Raw genomic sequence first — 22,945 nt, 5'->3', positions numbered from 1 at the left:
ATTTTTTGTGTGTTGGCAAGGTTCTGATCTCTGAAATATGCGCGGCAACCAAAGGTGTAGAGGTTTGCAAGGTTTGGACACTTTCCGGTAAGCATTTCAAATGGGGTTTTCCATTCCAATTGTTTTGTTGGTGATCGATTGAGAATATAAACTGCGGCGTTTATTGCTTCAGGCCATAGATCCAATGGTATTCTTGCATTGATTAGGAGAGGTCGAGCCTTTTGGAGAATCATCCCCCAGAACGTTCTCCTCGGCTGTTCTGTTCAGGTTGACCGCGTACAGAGGTTTGATGGATGATCCCGTTCTGGCTGGTTAGGCTGTCGAAGTCATGGCCTAATGTTTGCTCATTATCTGATCGATAGATCTTGACTGAGGTGTTCCATTGGTTCTTAACTAGATTGGTAAAGTGGTCAATTGCACCTTGAATCCCATTCTTGCGTTGAAAAGTGTACGCAAAGTGCATGTGTGTAAATTCATCATAGAAGTGGCAACACCATTGATGTCCATTGTATGCAGGTCTTAACTGGATAAGGTCAAAGTGGACATATTCGAAAGGCTTGGTCGCTTTCTTCGATGGTCGTCGAGAGATTTGGCGTGGTGCATGGGAGATTAAGCAAGTCTGGCATTTCTGATTAAAGCCTTTTAATTGGTTGATTTGCATTCCTGTTGTTACCTCTGGCAAGTGCTGAATTGCTTCATGGTTTAGATGTCCCAGTCGGCGGTGCCATGTGTGTGCATCTCCATCCAGGACTAGGGGTTTTTCGGACTTTTTCAATGTTTTCAGTGCAAAGGCTTGTTCAGATGGCTGATTATCTTCGACTACCCATAGATCTTGAACTGTCTTTAGTCTGCAGATTTCCATTCGGTCACTCTTCCTGCAGATTCGGTCGTTTTCAAAATCCCATGTATATCCTGCTTCTTTCATGCGGCGAGCAGATAGAATGTTGGTATGGAATCCTGGGACATATGCAACCTTTTGGAGACTAATTAAGTTTGCCTTGTTAGGGAAGATGGTGACTGTCCCTAGGCCTTGAATTGCCATGGTTGAATCTCCTGCTCGAAGGATTCCTTCATACGTGGGATTGAATGAGGTAAACCGTGATTTATTATTGCAAACATGGATAGATGCACCTGAGTCCAGAATGGTACTGTCTTTTAATCGATAGGATGATTCTGTTGCAAAGCTGGCTGGGATTACCGCCATGACATGGTGTTCTTGGTTTGAACTGCCATGACATGGTGTGCATCAGTTTGACTGTCTGGTTTTTGATCCTTTTGGGCTTTTTCGATTGCGCGTTTGATTTGCTGATGCTTTGGACTTAAGATTCTGCATGATTTATTAATTTGGCTTGGATTGTTGGATTTGGCTGCCATCCTGATGGTCGAAGTGCTTATTAAGGTAGAAGCATCGGTGGAAGAAGTGGATCCGTCCACATATACAAGGTTTCCGGGGCTGATTTGAGCTTGATTCTTATCAGATTTCTTGGTATCTGATTCCTTTGACTGATCTGTTTGGCCCTTTAGAGTTGCATAAGCAGCTTCAAGCTTGGAAGACTGTCTATCTGCGTAGTCCTTGCAATATATGCTCGAAATTCGCTAAAATCTCCGGTAATTAATGGATTCATCCTTATAGAGGACATCAACGTGACTTCGGCCCAAGCTGGTGAGTGTTTTGCAATTGCATCAAGAAAATCCTGTACAGCATGATCTCCTTTGGCTTCTGTAGATCCGCAGATTGGCATTGTGATAAGCTGATTAAATAATGCAAGCCATTGGTCCAAATTGGTGTTTAACCGGTGTATCCCGTGCCTTCTTATATTTTGCAAAGATAGACTGGGCGGTTTGTCTCTTCGTTGGTTCAAGCTGTTTCTTTAGTGATCTAAGGATCTGGTAGGTTAATCCTTATAAAGGTGATGCACTAGTAGAGTTGAAACAAGCTTTGAATAGTTTATGACAGCTGCAATCCCTTGTTTGATTCGATATATTATTTTTTGGGCAGTGTATAGCTGCATTCCATCTTCAAAAATCAAAGTAATCTGGATCGTTCGGCATATCTGGGATGACTGGGTTGTTCGGAAGTCTGGGTAATTGGTCTTCCGGTGTGCTAGGATTAATGTAATCCCACACGTCTCGAGCTTTTGCTTGGCTCTGGATGAGGCTATACCAAGCGCGCCAATCATCCTGTGATTTAGGATATGGAGACCTTTGTGGGCGCTTTTCTATTTTGACTGGTTCATGTGATTGGCCGTTTCCAGGGTGTATGGAAAGGTATTGCTTTCGTGGTTTAAACGAATCGATTCCGGTTCAAGGGGTTCGATCGGTGGAATACCGCGTGCGTTGGAATTCAGTGGGACAGCGCAGGGAAAGGTCTGAATAGCTTCAAGGTTTCCTATTCAGGGTGCCTAACCGGGCTCATAACTGTCGGTCAGCTGAATACGCGTATGAGCTAGTATCACCGATTATATAAGAATATGGATATGCATTGAAGAAATTGAGGTCTCTAAGGTCTCTAACTATCTGAATCTATCTGGGAGAGCTGGATGAAAAAGGTGAAAACAAAGGAATAAAGTCGGACCGAGCGGATGCTGAATAATGGGTAATATTGGCCCACTTTGGTCGACATTTTCCCTGTTGGTCTCCAGTGGCGGGTATTTGCACCCATTCTCCCTACTTGCTGATTGTTGCTCTCAGGGTGATAGAAGGGTCTATGATGCTGTCAAGATATTCGGCAGCACGGGCGAGCCGACCATCTCCCCAGGGTCTCTTGCGCACGATCGCATATACCTGGCCGCAGCAGTTCCGCCCCGAAACTGCTAGCTTCATCGCTCGACAACACACAGGCACCTTCACGCCCAAGAACTTATCATCTAGCTCGTCCGTGGGACTTCGTCATCAAATTGACACTGGTATTAGTACTGGAAAATGGGAAGTGGGGAGACGACATTCTTCTACTGCGACATCTGCGGATGCAGACGCAGGTCCTAATACCAAAGCAAATAAGGACGCTATCTATGCTCTGATCGACGAGATAAATGAAAATGAAATGGAAATCGCTAAACTTATGGATGATCTAGACTTAATAGATGAACATTCTGGAGCACTCAATATCTACGGACCTGAATTAGACCATGCGTTTAGCCAGACAATCGGCCACCGAGATGCAGAGACTTTGGAAGCGCGCGTGCGAGCAGCAAGGCTACATTTTGGAGAGACTCTTCCCGAGGATTACCTGAACGAAACCGAGACCCGATTGTACACCCAGCTATACGGCGAGCCAATTATTCAACAAGAACATACAGCGCTTGAAATCGAGGGAAATGAGAAGGATTCCGACAGACTGTTCCGTGAAGATGGCAATGGAGGATGGGAGGAAATTGATTTTGCGCCGGCGAATACCGAGGCCGAACCTCCGCTTGTATATGACATGGAACTTGGCCCACCAGTGGACGAAACTGCCGCTATGCAACGAACAAGGGAGGTTGCCGAGCAGCTTGGTGGGGAGATCATGCTGGAACAGTTTGAGGAGGACGCAGTTCAGGACGACACACCGCGACTACACCCTCGAACAGTGGAAGGGAAATTCTCGACCGACCCCAGCACCATATTCTTGCCTAAGGATACCGTGACTGGTCCCATTTCTATAATTCTGTCAGATTTCTCGAATAAGCACATCTCAGAGACTGCTCGTCGTACATTTGGCGGTCCACGACTTCCCCTCTCTACCGTTACTCCACCTTTGCGCGCCCATGTGCCCCAAGTTCCGATTCCACTGGAAGCCTCGCAGCGGTTCATGACGGAGATGGAAGCTAATGCATATATCGCCGCCCTGTATCCTGGAATGTATGCCTCCATCCTCAGTGTTTTAACGGAAATTCGAAAGCGCTTGGGCTCGGACTGGATTCGCAACCTGATGTCGAAAGAAGGCGGTCCCCATATTCTTGACGCCAGTGCTGGTGGTGCTGGCGTTATGGCATGGAGGGACGTCCTTCGCGCAGAATGGGAGGCTATGGTTCCAGATCACCCTCAGACGAGTCCTTACCCTATGGGCAGATCGACAGTGGTTACAGGATCTGAGACGCTTCAACTCCGAGCGAGTGCGATGCTTGAAAACACTTCGTTCCTACCACGACTCCCTGACTATGTTCATGTACGCGAAAAGCCAACACTAGATGATTCGAGGGCTCCTCAGAAACGGAAACAATATGACATCATTGTCGCTCCGCATTCTTTGTTGGGCATCGAAGAGGATTACCTGCGTAAAGAACACGTCGAGAATTTGTGGACCCTTCTTAACCCTAATGGAGGCGTTCTTATCCTTCTGGAAAAGGGACATCAGAAGGGATTCGAAGCAATTGCTGGAGCCCGCGATATGTTGCTCAAGCGCCATATCTCGAGCCCTGGTTCTACACTGTACGAAGACTTTATTGATTCTCCGGGTGAAAATACGCATGTTGAGAAAGAAACCGGAATGATTATTGCTCCCTGCACCAATCATGGGAAATGTCCCATGTACCATAACGACGGCCATTCCAAGGGGCGCAGAGATTACTGTCACTTCGAGCAAAGATACATCCGACCGCAATTCCTGCAACGAATTGTGGGAGCTAAAGACCGGAATCACGAAGATGTCAAGTTTAGCTATGTCGCCGTACAGCGTGGGGTGGACCTACGTCAGAAGAATGGTATTGTGCAAGATCCCTCAGCTACTGAGGCTGCCTTCACTGGCTATGAAAACATAGATGACATGGCCGCCGAACCACAAGCATCTGAAGCGACACCAGTTGCACAAAATGAAGCTGCCAATGAAAGCCAGGCTTTCCACACGCTATCTCTCCCTCGAATTATCTATCCTCCCATTAAACGGCGTGGACACGTCTTGTTTGACGCCTGCACACCAGCAGGGAACCTTGAGCGCTGGACCGTTCCACGCTCCTTTAGCCGTCGAGCGTATAAAGATGCGCGCAAGGCACGCTGGGGAGACCTGTGGGCGTTGGGTGCAAAGACCCGCATCTCAAGAAACTTAAGGCTTGGTGACAAACACGGAGAAGGAAAGAAAGAACGGCTGGAAAGACGTGCTTTGGCCAGGGCAAAGCTAAATGACCATGATGAAGATCCTCATGACCAGCCAATAGATGATGTTGATGCCGCATCCGACTGGCCGGATCTGTCACTCCCACCAAAAAAAAAGGGTCAAAACATCCCTAGCTGGAAGAAATATGCAGACAAAAAGAAAATCAGGCAAGCTTCAAAACAGCATGCTGCTAAGAAAATGGCGCAGGATGATCTTTTGGATTAAATGTATAACAGTTTGGCAGTGCAGGGATTTTGCGGTAACGCAAGGCGTTAAACTCGGTAAATCATGGAATTACAGACGGGATAGAGTCTGGGTTGTTGTGGCATATGTGTACAATATTTGGCTGGGTTTTTCTATGGATGACTATAGACTGTGTATCTAATTGAGCTCCTCACTCACAATCAATCTCTCCATATCTCATCAGTTCGTTATTATCTATTTTATGCACATGGATATGCCAGGAAGACAGCTGTACAATTCAGAAGCTGGAAAGTCAAGGCTTGTAATCTTCCAGATAAAATTGGGCAACATATGCTCCAAATTCTTCTTGGAAAGAGAAACACAACTTGGAGTTTCACTGCCAACGGACTGCTTCATACAGGTGACACTTCATGCCTCTAGAACCGAGTTTCTTCCCAAATAGTGATAGCATACTTTCGTCGGTCCTTGTATTCATAGCAGCCATCAGAACAGAAGACTCTATATTCTATACGTCGTTCAATGCATAGGGACAGCTCAACCGGACAGAGCAGACAGACACATATAGTGAAGTGCCCATTTTACCGCTCATCTAGAATAACCAGTGCATGATTAGGGCAACATATCTCATAACGACATACGCGTCCCTTGGAAATAACTGGAGGGAAGCAACAGCCTATACCCCACACAGAAGAGCAGGGGAACAAACTTAGTTGTCCATAGTTTCGTTTCACGTATTGACTTCGACTTATTGAAAAGCCATACTCTTCCGCAACTGACGCTCTCGATGTTTGCTTTGCAACTCCAGTCTTTCAACGGCATACTTGAGCCGTTCTTTCTTCTGAATCAATCGTCTCAGCTCAGCCGCTTTCTCGGGTGCATTGGCTTTTTGTCGATCACTGAATGCGCCTCTCTGACCGCGATTTAAAGGTTCGCTGTTTTCATTAGAGTAAAGTCTACCTTCTTGGAGCTCGCATTTTGCACGGAGACCTTGTTCGCGGCGAGAAAGTTTCTCGACGTGGTCTGACGCGAGGGATAGTAGATGGGCGATGCTCGGTGTGATCTCATCAAGTAGTGCTTGCTGGGCCTCGCGTAAGGTGGGTTCCGGGAGTAATTCGAAGTGCTATATTGAGGGACTGTTAGCGATACAGAAGCTATCTGCGATATACGGGGATGCTTACTCGTGTTGTTTGCAAGACCTTTGAGAGGCGGGGAAAGTCACTAACGCCGGACTCGAGAGTCTCAATGGATGAATCGAGGACATCGAGGGAGGATTGGAGCGATGTCACTGCTGCGGAGAGTGATGCAGCCATGATGACGTATAGCGATTAGAAGCAGAAGATGGGTCGGCAGGTTGAAGAGTCACTTCCGCTTGGTGTTTGTTGTTAATTATTTGTATTGTTGTTTTTAGACCATCGGCGGGGAGTATGGCCAAAAGCGGCAACTAGAAAATTCGTTAAGGCGGCCAGATCTCGGTCTTCCGGACAAACCTCGTTGTTCCCGCTCCTCCCCGTCGCACGCTTCTCCTTCTGCATCATCTCTATCGGTTCTTCCAAGTCAGGACAATTCAAGTTTAACACTTCATCTGCCACTATGTCTCTCCTTGGAAAGAAGTTCCCGACTCCTGTCGGTGAGTTATATTGTCTCTGATTGGATTGAGATCAGAACATGAACTAACGAGTTTGGTCCTTTAGGCAAACCTATGGCTCCCTTCTTCGCTGCCGGTATGCACCTCTAGTTATTTACATGGATTCCTCGGATGTTAGAAATTGGATTCGATTGAAAGACAATTGTTATGTGGCGTGTAGGATGATGGTTATCCCGATACTGACGGAATGTGTGTCTAGGCGCTGTCGTCCTCTATGGAATCAACTCGTTTGCCAACGTCATGATGTCGAGTGAGTCCCCTGGATAATTACTTCTTTGCGATGTTTGCTCTTCGAATATGCATTCCTTGACTTAAGAGCGAATGCTTCATACACCCTCTCTACATCTGGCTAACCTCAATTTTTTAGCCAACGAGTTCAAGAACGACCCCCGCAACCCTAACGCCAAGAACGTTAAGCACTAGATGAGTCTCGGGCGAACCTGAGAACGTTGATATGGCGGACACTGGAGGAATATTTGGATGGCTTGATGCCCAGACTTCTGTTTCGCTTGTTTTGGTTTGCGGGCTGTTAGTCTGTATAAGCATATAGAATACACCGTCATCGAACATATTGACAAATTGAGAAGTTGTACTGTATCACTGTGTCGCTGGTTTTATTTTGCTATACTTTTATGCCATCTATTTAGGTCTTCATTGAAACCCGTACGGGTGTATTTTCTCCATCGCACGAAGGGGCGAGATACTCGATACTAGCACTAGTAAACGGCCTACCTTATAGAACGAAACATTTTGTCTTATCAAACCCAGTATATAGGCATGCTATGTGTACTCTAACGGCTTGGCTGGCTCGTCTATATGGTGGTTCGCCATAGAACCTGGGAGACGGTTGACTAGTATGAACTACCAATGGCATGGCAAAAGAAGGCTCCCAAAAGCAAACACGATGGTCGCGTTCAGAAATTAAATATAAAAACATACACAGCAGAAGCCCAAGGATTGCGTAGGCGCTTCGCTGCCTATTTAGTCCCCTTCAGGTGAATCCCTGCCGCTATTCACCCGCTCGGATTTCTTCACCTGAACTACTCGAGAAAGCCGCTTTTGTCGAAGTGTAGAGAGCTTGGTGGCGCTTGAGCGTCTTGCTGACTGGTTGGCTGATGCTGATGAGATAGCTGATGTACCTATCATAGTAGCAATTAAGCCCTTTCAGCTTGAGAGTCTCTGTTAATTGTTTCATCTTGCGCTTCACTCATCAAGAGTTCCACCACACGCTCAGGAGACCGATTATGAGATTGCATTAACATGTCCATATAGTCTTCAAGTTTCAGGCTCGGGTTTGCATTTCTCTGTAGCAGTAAATGGGTCACTCTAACACGTCCCATATCAGTGGCAGCCTGTATAGCAGTTCCAAGAATCCCACCCTGGATGTCGACGGTACCTGTACCACCTGCTAGTGACCCTTGTAGCATGCCACACGGAGAGCACTTCCATAGTACCCGCCTCTGAAGTTGACCGCCGCTTTAAGATGAAGCAGTGTTTGAACAATCATCAGATGGCCTCGATATGACGCGGCCTGGAGAGGACTCCCATAACTGGCCTCCCTTTCCATTAACATCGGGCCCTTTTTCCAACAGTTGGTGGAAGATCTTCTCGTCCCGGTGATGCGAAGCAGCCTGCAGTGTGTTGCCGAGGAAATCTCCTCGACCCTTCGCTGCGCCGTAGTCGAGAAGCATTCCCACAAAATCATGATTCCCTAAGAAAGCTGTGACCTGTAGACTGCTATTGACAAAATTGGCCGGTGGTGGATTTTCGCTAACATCATTAAGAAGACTCGCGACGATCTTTTTATGGCCTCCATACATGGCTCCTCGGAGGGCTTTGCCGTGTACATCCTGTCTCGAAGAAAGATCACTCGAAAGTATCTGAAATATTGTTTCTTGGCCATAGCGGCAAGCAGTTTGGAAGGCATCGTCGCCATAATGATCGCTCAGAAAGCCGAAACCCAACAAAGTTCGAATTTTCTCGGTGTCTCCGCCATGACAAGCAGCTAGTAGAGTATCGCCATTATAAAGAATTTCTACCATGGCTGAATAACCTCGCAGATTGTATAGCGCTTCTTCTCAAAAAGTCTTGCGTTTATACCTGCTTCTTGGTCAAGAAGAGTAAGAACTGTATCTGTATGTCCATGCTGTGAGGCACTTGAGAGACAGGTATTTAACTCCGATTTTATTTCTGGGACATAGTACAACAGTGGTTGAGCGGCCGCCGTATGGCCTTTTTCACACGCAACTTCCAGGGGGGACGTGAACTCGTTTGCAACATATCGGGCTCTTCGAACAATTGGATGACCGGTAACTGGCCTTCAGAGCAGGCTGCTCTAAAGGCACTACCGTACATGCCACCTGTTACATTAGTCTACTCCTCTCCCGAGTAGTAATTTCACTGCTTTGCTATTTCCCTGACACAACACAGCCTGAAGGGCTGTATGCAGAATGCCGCCTGTAAATTAACATCGGCCCTTTGATCCAATGACAACCAAGGCCAGATGGCCGCTTTGCGAGCAGTCTGTAATGGAGCACCAAGGTGCGCATGTATTCCATTGATAACCACCCTCTTTTCAAGGAGAATTTTCGCAATCGTTCATGGCCACCTGCACATGCGGCGTTGAGAGCTGTTCTGTACATACCGCTGTGGGCATGGACGTCAGCCCCTTGCGATATCAGAAGATGAACGAGGCCATCAGACCCTATTCTACAAGCTGCCTGGAGTGGAGTCCCATACTTACCACCTTTTGCGTTGACATCCACACCCTGATCAAGGATTCCCGCCACCTCTTCCTGTCCAGCTTGACAGGCCACCTGTAGAGAGTTTCCATACACCCCACGGCGTGCATTTGGGCTGTTTCCGCTATTTAGAAGCAATCTCGCTGTCTGCTAAAGGCCGGCTGTAGATGCCCAATATAGAGGGTTTAGAATATTCGTCTCTCTCGTCCATCCACTTGGCTTATACTTCCACGGTTCGTTGAAATCCCGCAAATAATGCCAAAATTTATAATTTCTTGATCTTCAACAAGGAACACAACGATCGATTCGAGCACATCAGGCCTCTATTCGCCAGATGCTGCATGATACTGCCAGTAATGAGAAGCATATCGCACCAGTGGGAAGGACTTAAATATTTCTATAACAGGCCCTCGTCCATTCAAGAATATTGGGTAGGCTAGACAGACTCTCACAACTTCACCTTGGGAAGTGATATATTCCAGGCCGTGTTAGAATCCCTCTTCAAGTGTCGCTAATTTTAGGTACTCTTTCTCTGAAGAATGGGTCAATTGGACCTCAGTTATAGAGTCCACCCCGTTCAATTGTTTCCTTTCCACCACCGATACTAAGCTGAAGCATACTCTGGTGATTTCTTGCGGATCCGGCAGCCTCAACTTTGGGTCAAATAGTGGGTTGAAATCAGGATCAAGAGCAATACCATCCACAGCTTCCTCAAGGGTCAACGGTCTTTGGGCGTGAATCAAAAACCGCAATAATCGAATAGCATCATCTCGAAGTTCTTTCTTGATGCTTCTCAAAATTCGACCGTACGTCCCCTCGAGTGTTCTTGGTATCGCAGAAAGAGCTTTTCTAAGCTGACGCAGGTTAAGGTATCCCTGCAGAATATTGATTTGGCACGCTGCCCATTGGAGCCTAACAGGAAGGGAAAATGTGTCAGAAAGATCTTCTTTAGCTGTGCCATACAGAAGGTTCGCTATTCGAAGATTTGGTCCTTCATATATCCCGTTTGCTTTTTCTATGAGCCTTTTCTCGATCTCTTCCAATACAGTTGGCTCTCACTTCTACCGACGAAACTCGTCGTAATCCCATAGCACACCACGAATATATGTCCGGATATTGATGTTGACAAAGTCCTTGTTCAGAAGGTCTCTGTTTTCTTCTTTGAGCCATCTGGGAACGCTAGTTTCCATAGCCCCTTCGTTTCTACGCGTAAACAATAGGCGAATATTTGTGTCTTGAGAGGTCATGAGAGATTCCAGCCATTCAAGTAAGTCTTTGCGTGTCTCACATTCGCTCAGGCGTTCTATGACAAGGTATACCTAGGGTGCATTGCGCAACATAGTGTTAAGAGTGGTAAGAAACGTATCGGTTTCTGGCTGTCGATGAACATATTTTGAGAACAGAGACTCCACAATCCCTCGGGAAGTCTCTAATTGAGAATAGAGCTGCAAGATTAGTGAACGACGAAGGCCCTCTAAGGACTGATTGCTGGGGTTGTTGAGGTCAAAGAAGAATTGAATAACAACGGGAGAGCCACCTATATCATCCCTACATGTGGTGCGTTGGAAAGCATCTTCAATAATCGTTGAAGAGAGCACGGTTTTCCCAGCTCCTGTTATGCCAGAACGCCATAGTGCTCAAGAACTTCTGCTTACCTTCCAGTCTTGAAAAAGTTTCAACTCGAGGAGCTATAACTTGATACCCCGACGTCTCTTTTGGAGAGCTTCATTCCTAGTACGAGACTGAAGGGCGGACTTATCTTCGGCGACTTTAAAGAGAAGAGGAAACAAATTAAAACCAACGATTAGCTTGCAGACATGTGTAGCCACCAATGGAAATAATTAAGGGATTCCATCAAGTCGATTGCCTTTTTTGATTGCTGAATACTACCGCTAGGAACATGGAGAAGCAGTTCCTTTGCGTACGTCTCGGCGGTCAAGGCAGCATATCGATGCCACCGGTCATTCTTGTGAGAATCTGCATAATCACAAATTCCTCGAATAACCAAACATGGAAAGCTAGTCATTAAGCCATCCGTTTCGAAGCAGATTACCTGACCATCCATCGTAGTGACGATCCTATCTCCCCGAATGGCGTCCTTGGTGAGAGTGTTGCCTGAGGCAATCACTCCATAGTGAATTTCTGGGTCGGTAGAGCCACGCTCTTCACCTTTAACTTCCTCGTGGGGGTCACATTTCCCACAGTCAGTATCCGGGACGTGTTCATATGTCCTTGAACAGCCGGTCATACTGAGCACCCTAGTATACACACCCCGGCTTCATCTTCGTTCGAGGCCTCCGATATATGATGGGTCACTGCACCAGTCGCTTAGATCGGTACCCACTAATGTGGAGCGGCGATGCTTGGTTCCCCTGTTTGCCTGAGGCAGCCAACAACATATCTACTGCAAGCGGTACAGCAGCAAAGACTCGATATGTGGTATTAGATAAAATTTGGATAACATTGATTCCTTGAGTTAAACCCACCTATTCCTGCTGACAACTATCCTACTCCTAGTATCGATATCGACCTTTATATAATTTTAACCTTCATCCGCCTAAACTTGCCCTGTACGATCAACGGTGATGTTTCACCATCCAGCTCGCTTTCCGTGATATGTTGAAAGACGATTCGTTTCTGAAATTCACAAACAATTCTATTTTCTTCATCCTCAACATCCGCAGATGGCTCGGAATTTCCCCAGACAGCTGCACCGTAGGTCGTCTGATAAGACCCTGGAACTTCCAGCAACAGCACGACGTTACAACGATAGCTGGAAGGGACGCCGATCACTTCCGCATCTTTTCCCAGGTATAGATCGATCAACTTGTAGATCCGCTCGTTAGCCGAGTCTCGGATAAACCAGTTGGGCTGGCTATCCACGGTCGTACTGGGGAAGTAAATCGCCGGATATTCCGCCAAAAGGCCCGTGGCTGTGCAAATGACCTGGCCCAAACCAAAACTGAGAGTCGTCTCAACCGCTCGCATGAATGTTGTCGGGGCCCAGTGAAAAGCAGGCTCGTTCAGCTTGGCGCCGGAGAGAAAGATGATATTATATGGAAGCTGGCGAACTTCCAAAAGAAATGTAGACATGCGCTTCTCCGCGGACAGGCCGGCCAGTGTATACGCATCCACATTTAACAGTCCCGATATTGCCAATACTTCGTCCTCGGACTTACTGGTCATTCTCCAGCGAAGAGCGGCGGAAATGTCACTAATGGTGAGAACTCTCTGTTTGTATTTCTGAAGCCGGAATACCTCACTCGCAAGATCGGCCACCACCCCGTTGAAGAGATCTTGCCCGCTGGGAATGAGCTCTGCCAAGGTCACTAGTCCGTCTGTTAAGGCAAAAATTACTTCGTTTGCCAGAATTCCTTCCTGGAGCGTCCATAGTCGCTGCATCCAGCCCGAGGACAGAATCCTTAATAATTTCAGCTCTCGTGGCATTGATAGGGAAGTGGATTGAATAGCCAAGTCGAGCACCAACACAGCTGCTGCGTTTCGATATGTCTGTGCCATTAGACCTATGGCCTTTTTCCTCATATCTTTCCGTTCTGGAACACAAAGGGAGTCTAGCCAGAAAGTCCCACTTGGCACTATTTTCTGGGTCATTGACATTAACCTGTCGATCTGGCATGAAGGAATGCCCACTTCAGCTGTGCTTCCAAGTCCGTCGGCCCATACATGAGATATAGCGACGTAATTTGTACTCGCGGCGTCCACTGCGCATAACCGATTTTGCGTTGCCGGGTTTCTCTCGATGACTGGAACTTTACCCTTTAAGAGCAGATTAATCACTTTGTCCCCCGCCGCAAGCTTCTCGCACACGCATCTTCCCACCACATGTCGCGGTTCGTAGTTGCCAGGGTCCGATATATTATTAACCACGCAGCCTTTCCCGCTGCATTGCCCATGGCCCCTGGACGATTCCCGAACCACCGGCGGGCAGACACTGGCGTATGCCAACATCTTGACAGTCTGAGATAGCATCTTAATTGTAAACGGACACCACCCCTTTAACAGCATATCATCTCTTATCACCCTGTGTGGTGTGAGAAGAAAAGTCCACGAGAAACCTTGACGCGGTGTTTTCACTGGAAAGACGTAACTTGACGAGACCAACATCTCAGCTAGAGACCCGATCTGCATCAAGACCTGCGCATAGTCGCATTCATCCAACCGCGCGGTGCGAAACACGCTTAATCTTGGATGCATCACCTCTATCTCGAGCAGCGCCAGGGCCTGTTTGAGCGCTGTCTGTACTCGACTAGCCCACTGGCGAGCCTGGTCGCTGTCTCCCAGGGCTCGAATGCGGGATCGCCAGTTATCAAGCAGTGCGGGGATATTTGTACTAGTGATCACTATGCGAGTTTTCTTTGGATTCTCACTGCTGGTCACAGTACGGAGCAGGGTACTCTCAGCAACTTTAGCTTCGGTCACTGCCTCCACTAGGCCGAATGTGAGCAAGGCTTGCAGCATAGCTGCTCGAAATTGGGGTGAATTAATTGTCTCTGTACTAGATGGCAATCGCACGGCTTTGTATTCTCTTAATGGGACAAGAGGGTAGCCATCGTGTATGGCTCCTAGCCAGGGTGTGTCGGCGAAAATGAAAGGAGGAGGCTTGGAGTGTTGCGATTTTAACAGTAATAGACGAGACAGCATGATAAAAGAATATTTTAGATGTCTAATCGATCAGACGAGCAGTGACGATGACGATGACGATGACGGTGATTTTCTTTGTATGTCCTGTGATGAATATGAGGTGAAGGCACGGGGGAGTCGGTATTACTTACTTACACTGCAAGTCCACCACGCCTGTAATAGCGATACCAACGAGGGAAACAGCTATTAAAGTGCCCTCTTATCTGTGAGGCTCAGTCGCATGCAATAGCATACGTAACATGGAACTGCAAGTATGATAGGTTGTTGTTAAACGACTAGAGGCGGGGCAAATGAGTCGACAGGAGCTTGGCTTATGCTACATTGCCATGGACCTCATACATGACTTATTGCTTAACAAGTCATATCTGAAACAAGCAAGGATTACGAGGTGCGATCTATCGAAATCACCTACAAGATCTACTTAGTGAATTTTCTACTTTCATTCCCTAGTCGCAATAGACGGATGTCATCAAGGTCTAGATCATACCTCAACTAGCCAACCCCCTACTAGTCGTTCTCTTTTGTATCATATCATATTGGATAAACAGCATGGATTGATTACTTAAAATACTCTCCAGTTTTGACGTCGGTTAGCCTCCCGGCCGACTATTGTGCTCCTTGCAAATTATCGGTGCTCCCAGTGGCTGTCTCGAGCCTGGTTCGTACTATTTCAGCCGGGATTCGGTTAGTCCATCGGATTATACACGCGGAAAGAGCATTTGCTATGTGACCAGCTAAGCTAGTTCGCTGAACTATGAGAAACTTTGATCTATCGTTATCGTACTTGAGCTCCATATTCGAATTCCATCGTAAATTGAATATGAGATGCTTAATAAATGGTCAGTATGTGATTTCTTCAGTAAACCAGGGGAAATAGATAAATACTCTACAGTAAAGATACTCATAGTCCCTTAATAGGAACTAGATTTAACAATAGCACCTACTCCCATTACTGGATTCGAAAATAAGTTGGGGCAAATGCATTCTAAAATGTAGCGCCTTCATGCAGATAATCATGATCATCAGTTTCAAAGAGATGTCGGAGAAGAGTGGCAAGATCTTTCCTATTACGGGAAACATTTTTCTAATGTTTTGCTGCTAGATTATACTTTGGACTTAGTACAACCTTGATATACTCAAACAATTAAACTATTCGCGAATGAGTACGTCACACAAAAACTTTGACCCACATGATAGACGTGAAATTTTACCGGACTTGAAAGTTTTCTAATTGTTTTCCTCTCCTATTAAGCAGTAAAGCAGGAAAGGTTTTGGCAGACTGTGTGCTTAGATGGCAAGCCTCCATTACAGGGAATAAGAAGGCGTTCAGGGAACAACTTTAATATTTTATTAGAAGATTCAGGCTTTCCATTTTTAGACTCTCTGTCTTCGGGCTCATTCCGAGCTTCCATCTTGAGGGAACTAGTAAGGCTTGTTTGGTATGAGATATGGAGGCCTCAATCCTTACATTTTTGAGCTGTTGACAGCATGATCATATCTTTATTCAGTACCTGGGTCCTTTTCTTAAGGCATATTCACTGGCGTTCGATTTTTTTTTTTTTTTGTGTTCTCCTTGTCATGCTATAGTAAAGCCTCGTTGGCCGCCAAGCATGTGGAGCTTGTCTTAACTCAGACAGGGTCATATTGTTACGTGACAGATCACGGGCATGCAGATTCATCAGGAACTCTGAATCAGCAGCGATGGTGGGAGGGGTTCAATGAAGCCAAGATGCGAGTTACTGGCTCTGGTGATAGGATTAGCTGTGGTGCGCGCGTCGTTATATCTAGTTGAGTTGGTGGATTTGAAGCACCCACAAGTCTGTGCAAGGCTCACGGAATATGCGTGGTAATGGGCGTAGATGAAGTGAGATGTAATGACCGACTAAATAAGCTGTACCTAATATTGCATACGCTATGAGTATTGCTTAAGTCGAAACTAATTAATCAGTCTATAGGAGCAATGTCCCGGTTTTAGGGCCGAGGGTTAGTTAAATTGAATTTAATCCGGCTGGAGGCTTTTATTAACACATATTATACCCCCCAGCAACATGCCAGTTAAAAGCTCCTGCTTGATATAATAAGGTAGGAAATATCCAGACCTAATTTGTAACGCTTCTGGTCCGTCAAATTAAGTTTTTAAGCTCAAAATTTCGTCCACGCCAGAAAGACATCTCTGAAACATGGAAGAATATAAATCTCCTTTGTTTCCCCCTCCCAAGTAAGACCTGCAGTGTTAATAAAGGTCAAGACGCAAGGACGCCCCTCTCCTTAGTCACAATGGACGACATTGCGGAAGATTTCGACTATCCTGACCTGAGTATTATCGAAGGAGTCTTTATCTGGGGTGTTTCCACGTGAGCCTTATACTAAAGTGCCAGTTTGTTACATGTGCGCTCTACGTATCTTTTTCACAAAATACTGGGCGTAAAACAGACCTGTATCCAGGATTATACACAGCCCACGAGGTGGAAAGCTTAAGGTATTGGAGAAAGCCTGGTTTACTCTCTACCGTATGAGCCAGTCAGGCATTGTACCAAACACTTTTACTCATAGCCTCTAACTATGGTCAATAGTTCTCCTTAAACCACATGAGGGCTCTATGCAGTTCTCCGGTATAGCACAGTCGACCCGGGCTAATAGCGTTTTCGATGACATATACTATGTGCCATGGGAAACACTCGTGGACCTTGTTGGAGACCCACCAAGGAAAACACTAAGGAAAGCGTCAGTAGTGGTTCGCAGCATGCCTTCGCATAGCAACCACATCTTTATATTCAAAGTAATCTCATACCCGGTGCATTAGCTCCGCTGGAAGGAGGGGGAAAAAATGTACTTCTGGGAATTTTGGGAGAGTTTGGATCCCACCCTCTTTCTTCGTTCTCTGCTCATCCGAATCAGGGTTTGAACTCGGCTAGTTCTCACGGGGTCTGCTCGGCATACGTTGTACAAATAACTAGTTAACAATCATACTAACACCAAGTAGGCTGCCAAGGTTACCTTCCATCACACCATCAAGATGGCCAGTTTTGTCCCATACCTTTCCTGATCCATAGGATTCCTTCCTACAGTTTTGACGGAGAGCATTCAGTATGATATCTAGCTGCCCCTCGCAAAACTTTCCTATTCCATGCCAAGTAAGTAATTCCCAGCAACGGGAATGAACGAAGTAACCAACAACTTCGAGTTCTAGTTCTGTATCTTCAAACAGGTCTAGTACCACTGGATGCGCCAGGTGCTTTAATCCGGACGAAAATTTTCTATGAAATCAAAGACATCCTAGGCTTAGATTTGGACTGGCAGTTCTTGTGTCTAAAACTGGAAGAGTTGGCCAAGACCTCGAAAGATTTGTATTTGCGTCGGCATATCCTGCAATGTCTGGATAAAGTGGAAGATATTGTGTGTGAAAACTTGGAGGGAGCTGAATGATGTCTTATGTCTTTACTTGCATTCTAGAATGCCTAATGTTCTAGAGTCATAATCCACAGAGAGTTAACTCTCCGCGGCTGTGCTCACAATCGCATCTTCCCAATTGTGAGCATTGCGGATCTTAGGCCGCACCTGCCGATTCCGGCAAAACAGAAACCAGTAGAAAAAGGCGCTGCTTCATGGAGATGGATAGACAGAACCAGCGTCTTCTACGCTGAGTGCTGCATTGCTTTTTTGCGTTTAATCATTTCGACATCAAACGTAGGAAGTAGCATATCTTGTTTAATAAGTACTGCTGTAGTGTGACACTGAAATTGGCCTGTAGTTCTGTACGTTAAGCAAGACTGCGTATATTCCAGCGAATATACAAAATGCGTCCTGCAAATGTACTGTTTCTGGAATCATTTGCGCCGTGCTTTGACCATGCTGAGGCTCCCCACAACATCTGGCGCATCACTAGTACCATTTATTTGTTCTCTGGAGCCTATCAGACTCCAACATAAGCTGACGCCCTCTATACTTCCAATCGGGCGACCATGGAATGCTTGAGATTCTTCAGGGTCTGATGCTTTCGTTGCTCAAGCGAAGGATAGCAGAGTTAGCTGCTGGTCAGGCTCAGAACCATGACGATATTGATGATTTAATATATGCCCCGGAGTATGAGGATGACTCCGTACTGGTCAGTGTATTTCAATTGTTCATTTTTGCATACAGCAATGCTCAAGCTCAGTCCATCACTGTAAGTCCATAGATGGAAAACGCAGTCATTCGGAACAGTAGAGCCCATCATCTCCCCTTCCCAATCCCACCCCAATGTCCAGTGTAACCTGTCATCGGTACTTTTCTGCTCTGTCAACTTTCACGGCTCTGTATCTAAATCCTCCAGGCCCGCACAACCCGTGATAGCGTCACAGAAAACTGCTCCAGGTCGCTCTAGAAGTCTGAATCTTTCCTCCATTATTAAGGCATTCTTAAGAGATACAGTCCCACTTGGAAACATTCTAGGATCCTTAGTACTAACAACCCATATACAATCTCATGGGGGATTTCAAAGACTGGCGACCATCGATGGACTTCATAGCACTAACACCGCATAGACGGACGCGCCCCGGACCAACACCCTCACCTCCTACCCAGAGTTCATTCGTGGACTGGGAATTGTACCATCTCTCTCTAAATACTCGAAATTCACGACAGAAACGGTCCTGTTCGGCTTGATCCCACGATTGTTCCGTTGATTCTTAGCGGTTGACCTAAGAATCCCAGTTCCAGAGGTCCTAGGGCAGCAATCCATATACCGTCTGAGAAGGGATAGCATGTGGCAAGACCACTGCGAATGTTATGTCGTGTTGCAAGGAGCGAGCAGTTACTAGATTGTACTATATCCCTTGTCTCCAACTCAGTCACCTCAGGCTGGGGGTGAAGCTGCTCTTCCGGATGCCGGGCAAGATAGGGTGAGAAGCGAGATTTAGAGCCATCAGTAAATACTCTACAGCAAGAGAGATGATAATGCTGATAGAAAAGGCTAAGAAGACAAGTTTGAAAATCTTTGATTTGGGTCGAGTCGAGTTAGAAGCCTTGGCGGCTTGTTGATTCACACTTTTTTCACGTCTGACTGCTTCATTGTTGGCTTTCGGATGCACTTTGGATGTTAAGAAAACACTCATATGCCGTAGCCTCATGTGGTTTTGATATGACAAAAAGGTGAGAGAGTCGATTACTTATGCATAGATTCCCGCCAATTTTCGTCCTAAAGTAGCCAAGGACAGCACGTACAATGCATATCAGTCAATCAATTTATATACACTGCAAATTGCAGTTGCCATATAGTATCTCAATCAAACCGTAGACATGGAATCAATTAGCTATGCAAGAAAGGGTACGTCCTTCCGCGATCATTAACCGGTCCACCCTAAACCCGATAAGGAAATTCCCGTGACTCCGGCCAGGACTTCGGAGAATCAATCGAAAAGCGTTGACGCCAGTCTGGCTTGGATTCTCTTGCCTCCGTTCATTCTCTAGTCCATCAATTTGCAATGTCGTTCTTCCGCTCCAAAAAGCTGGACCTTGGCGGGTTTGTCAATATCCGAGTGATTCGCGACCACACCAAGCGCAAGGTTTTCGAGCAATATGAACCCGAACGGTACTGTTAGCCCTTATCTATCCTCCTAGGAATCTTGTTCTTGTCGCATGGTCCTGGGATTATCAGGATGTATGAGAGAATTGTGTCTAATGAGAATTTTGCTATAGACAAGCTTTGCGCTACGTGATCCGCAACACCTCCCTTCCACAGCGTGTGCGCGCTCAGGCTCAATTGCAGCTCTCTCAGATGCACGCCTACACCCGACCTACTCAGATCAAGAACCGCTGTGTTGCTGGTGGTATTGCCAGGAGTGTTATTCGCGACTTTAGAATTGCCAGAGTAAGTGGAGAACAGGTCTTGGGGGGTTGTCGAGATTCTATTCAAGTTCGGATGGGCTAATGCGATGCATTATCTAGTACCAATTCCGTTCCCAGGCGTTGGCGGGTGAGCTACCCGGTGTGAAGAAGGCAAGCTGGTAGAAATATATAGTAAGAAGGAGTGTATATTGTGTTGGATTATTTTCATTGCAAACCTTAGGTCGCTGGTTTGCACGATGGCGTTTGTTCTCTGCCCTTGGTTTTAAGAAATGTATCATACTCTAAAAGATTCGACTGCGAGTGGATTACTCGATCAATGTTGAATGATATTACATGAGAAGCTTCTTGTGAATGTTTTCATTATGTACGGTGTCGACAAGTTTGGTCAGTTGGATTTGAGCCAGATTAACTGTTTGCTTCACCTGCAGAATATCAGGCCATCTCTTTACAATACACCTGATTGTTGGGAGTTATTCACTAGGCAAACAGACGTGCTTCCTTCATAGTACGTATATTGTCGGAAAGCTGCAGGTGGCTTTCTCACTGTTGCTTTGCCTCTCCACCTCCCCGTCCTAACCTACTGCCATACCACTATACCGTCTACATCACTTCTTACATTATCTCAGCCTCGATCATTTACACGATGTTCGTCTACCGTCGAGAAGACCTCCCACCAGAGCCAGAGTTTCCAGCCCAGCTAGATAAACTTGGGTAAGACATAATCGACATTATACTACCTCAAAATCTATCTCTCTAAAGAAATACAAAACAAACAGATACTTCATTAACGACAAAGATCAAATCCGCAAGATCTCCCATCCAGACCATGAATTCCAATTCAAGATCAACAAGAACCCCCGGTGGAACGAGATGCAAAGAGAAGCAATGAACAGTACGTGTCACTCTGGCGCCATCCAGACTGCGAGATACAACTCCTCTCTAACTTCCAGTTCCTCTAGACTGCGTTCGAAACATCATCTCCTCTCGTCTCCGCGCCCTGAGCTTAACCACTCTGAAACTCCCACTTCTCTCTACTCCAGGAGATGCTCACGTCCCCATCCTGGTCTCGTCCAACCTGTCCACGGCATCGCGCATCATCGTCGTCTTCGGCGAGCCGAGCCAGGACCTCGGCGTCTGGGCTTACCGTAGCACCAATACCGATGGTATTGACATCGGTTCAGCCGTCTGCTTTGCGCGTGCCGTGCTCCATCCGGAGGCACATAACCTTGGAGCGAATAACGCAGAAGCATCAGCATCGGAATCGGAATCAACCCCGGCATCCGGACCCGGGTCCAACCGCTCTGGAACCGCACTAATAATTGCGAACACAGGCCAGTTAATCTGGCACTGTGGCTCCCAGCGCGCTGTCACGCTGCAGACCTGGCTGGCGCTGCCTCGTGCATCGGCCGTGGATCCTCCGTTGACGATGACGCGGAGGAACAAGATCCCAGGCAACACTAGCTGGCAGGAACATATTGACTGCGTGTTCGATGAGGTCCTAGCAGCCGGTAGTCGACTTATTCGAGAAGATGCTACAATTCAAGTCGTCGGTCTGGTAGATGGAGGGTTGGGAGCTATTCGATATCTGGCTAGTCGTTGTATGTCTTCCCTTCCTTCCTATCTTCCTCGCTTCAGTATTATTGAAAGTCCCATGTTGCACCCGCGGTTTCACTAATGATATATAGGGGAGACATGGCACACTCGCCTCTCATCTATTTGTCTCAGTAACCCGCTCCACTTCACGCACATCGACCTCGTGGATGATGACAACAATGACTCTGGGTCAGACGCCCATCCCTCAGCTATGAAGCCTACCCCTTTTGCGTCATTCATCTCGACTCGGTGTCGCGCATATGTCCTCTCCAATCAGCCACTTGGGCTACCCGTCCGGGGATTTCAGGACCACGGCTGTAATTGCTATTCGTCCGGAGAGGAACTGAACGTCGAGTGTATCATGCCCAGGGCGTGGAAACATATGCTTGCTTGGTTAGATTTGACGTATTCGGATCCGGAGTATTGTGAGTCTAGGTTTGAGGTGCGTGAGTTCAGTGAGGATTTGGTGTCTGGGGATGTGGAGGTTGAGGAAGTTATTGATGGTGACGAGGGCGATTAAGGGGCATTATTCAATGGGTTTTATAGTAATAGGAGATCAAGGAAGCTCTAGTACGGGTGGTCGGTGGTGTTTATTCTACTTATCCGGTTAGAGGATGGCAGTTGGGGTTGAGGCGCACAAATAGGTATTTCTAGGTCGTTTACGTTTATTTGTTTCTTTCTAAAATTCATACCGCTTCTCTATGTAGTTCGAATCTTTAATCACCTAATTCACATAACTACTTGGGAATTCTATACTTATGGATTAAGAAATCGAAGAGTTGCGATAGGATAGTCTTATTGAACTAAGTGTGAAAGACTTATATTGAGAATAGACGGCGAGTAGTGAAGCATCTCCACGCAAGGAGTCGGTGTAAGGAGGTGGCGTCGCTATCTGCATCCAGTAGAACTCCAGAGACAGAGGTTTCTTATCGGAGCTCAAACTAACAGGCTTCAAAGCAAAACGTGCAGTACCTTACGCATGGACATCGGTACCAAACACAGTAGATCGTCACATCGTTCCATTCCCAACGTGCTGAGCACTTGGGATTTCAGCCTTCTATTTTCTCTTCACTCTAGAACAAGCTGAGATAGAGCCAACGTCTTCACTCCTATTGTTCAAGGAGTAAGAGAATATACGTGCGATCTCGAGTGGGTCATCGATCCTGGTCTTCGAGGAATCCTCGATGGTCTTTAGGTTGATGC

The 22,945-nt window shown here is 46.6% G+C and overlaps 8 protein-coding genes across 8 annotated transcripts; 4 read left to right on the top strand and 4 right to left on the bottom strand.

Annotated features, from left to right (window-relative positions):
- Positions 1 to 2,710: 2,710 nt before the first annotated feature.
- RSM22 (tRNA methyltransferase RSM22) lies at positions 2,711 to 5,296 on the top strand (the record flags this gene model as incomplete). Its single annotated transcript, XM_033570557.1, has 1 exon — positions 2,711 to 5,296. The coding sequence occupies one exon, from the start codon at positions 2,711 to 2,713 to the stop codon at positions 5,294 to 5,296; it is 2,586 nt and encodes an 861-aa protein (XP_033426589.1).
- Positions 5,297 to 6,020: 724 nt separating this feature from the next.
- On the bottom strand, positions 6,021 to 6,585 carry ATNIH1004_005917 (DASH complex subunit SPC19; the record flags this gene model as incomplete). The annotated part of the gene is made up of 2 exons (XM_033570556.1): positions 6,021 to 6,395; positions 6,454 to 6,585. The coding sequence occupies 2 exons, from the start codon at positions 6,583 to 6,585 to the stop codon at positions 6,021 to 6,023; spliced, it is 507 nt and encodes a 168-aa protein (XP_033426588.1).
- Positions 6,586 to 6,865: 280 nt separating this feature from the next.
- On the top strand, positions 6,866 to 7,343 carry ATNIH1004_005916 (F1F0 ATP synthase subunit i; the record flags this gene model as incomplete). The annotated part of the gene is made up of 4 exons (XM_033570555.1): positions 6,866 to 6,902; positions 6,967 to 6,996; positions 7,120 to 7,170; positions 7,288 to 7,343. The coding sequence occupies 4 exons, from the start codon at positions 6,866 to 6,868 to the stop codon at positions 7,341 to 7,343; spliced, it is 174 nt and encodes a 57-aa protein (XP_033426587.1).
- A 1,055-nt stretch (positions 7,344 to 8,398) lies between these two features.
- On the bottom strand, positions 8,399 to 10,851 carry ATNIH1004_005915 (ankyrin repeat domain-containing protein; the record flags this gene model as incomplete). Its single annotated transcript, XM_033570554.1, has 5 exons — positions 8,399 to 8,925; positions 9,565 to 9,588; positions 9,664 to 9,736; positions 10,282 to 10,573; positions 10,727 to 10,851. 5 exons carry the CDS (start codon positions 10,849 to 10,851, stop codon positions 8,399 to 8,401), a joined length of 1,041 nt encoding a protein of 346 aa, XP_033426586.1.
- Positions 10,852 to 11,465: 614 nt separating this feature from the next.
- ATNIH1004_005914 (uncharacterized protein) lies at positions 11,466 to 11,909 on the bottom strand (the record flags this gene model as incomplete). Its single annotated transcript, XM_033570553.1, has 1 exon — positions 11,466 to 11,909. One exon carries the CDS (start codon positions 11,907 to 11,909, stop codon positions 11,466 to 11,468), a length of 444 nt encoding a protein of 147 aa, XP_033426585.1.
- A 284-nt stretch (positions 11,910 to 12,193) lies between these two features.
- Positions 12,194 to 14,140, bottom strand: ATNIH1004_005913 (uncharacterized protein; the record flags this gene model as incomplete). The annotated part of the gene is made up of 1 exon (XM_033570552.1): positions 12,194 to 14,140. One exon carries the CDS (start codon positions 14,138 to 14,140, stop codon positions 12,194 to 12,196), a length of 1,947 nt encoding a protein of 648 aa, XP_033426584.1.
- Positions 14,141 to 18,290: 4,150 nt separating this feature from the next.
- Positions 18,291 to 18,987, top strand: ATNIH1004_005912 (uncharacterized protein; the record flags this gene model as incomplete). Its single annotated transcript, XM_033570551.1, has 2 exons — positions 18,291 to 18,488; positions 18,847 to 18,987. The coding sequence occupies 2 exons, from the start codon at positions 18,291 to 18,293 to the stop codon at positions 18,985 to 18,987; spliced, it is 339 nt and encodes a 112-aa protein (XP_033426583.1).
- Positions 18,988 to 19,785: 798 nt separating this feature from the next.
- ATNIH1004_005911 (uncharacterized protein) lies at positions 19,786 to 22,262 on the top strand (the record flags this gene model as incomplete). Its single annotated transcript, XM_033570550.1, has 7 exons — positions 19,786 to 19,892; positions 20,000 to 20,171; positions 20,249 to 20,276; positions 20,776 to 20,860; positions 20,926 to 21,041; positions 21,109 to 21,747; positions 21,835 to 22,262. The coding sequence occupies 7 exons, from the start codon at positions 19,786 to 19,788 to the stop codon at positions 22,260 to 22,262; spliced, it is 1,575 nt and encodes a 524-aa protein (XP_033426582.1).
- Positions 22,263 to 22,945: the final 683 nt, after the last annotated feature.

The sequence above is a fragment of the Aspergillus tanneri genome (assembly GCF_003426965.1).
Source record: "Aspergillus tanneri strain NIH1004 chromosome Unknown AapTan_4_pilon_pilon_pilon, whole genome shotgun sequence".
Classification (NCBI taxonomy): Eukaryota; Fungi; Ascomycota; class Eurotiomycetes; order Eurotiales; family Aspergillaceae; genus Aspergillus; species Aspergillus tanneri.
The sequence above is the reverse complement of the archived record's forward strand: the minus strand, read 5'-3'. Positions and strand labels throughout refer to the sequence as shown.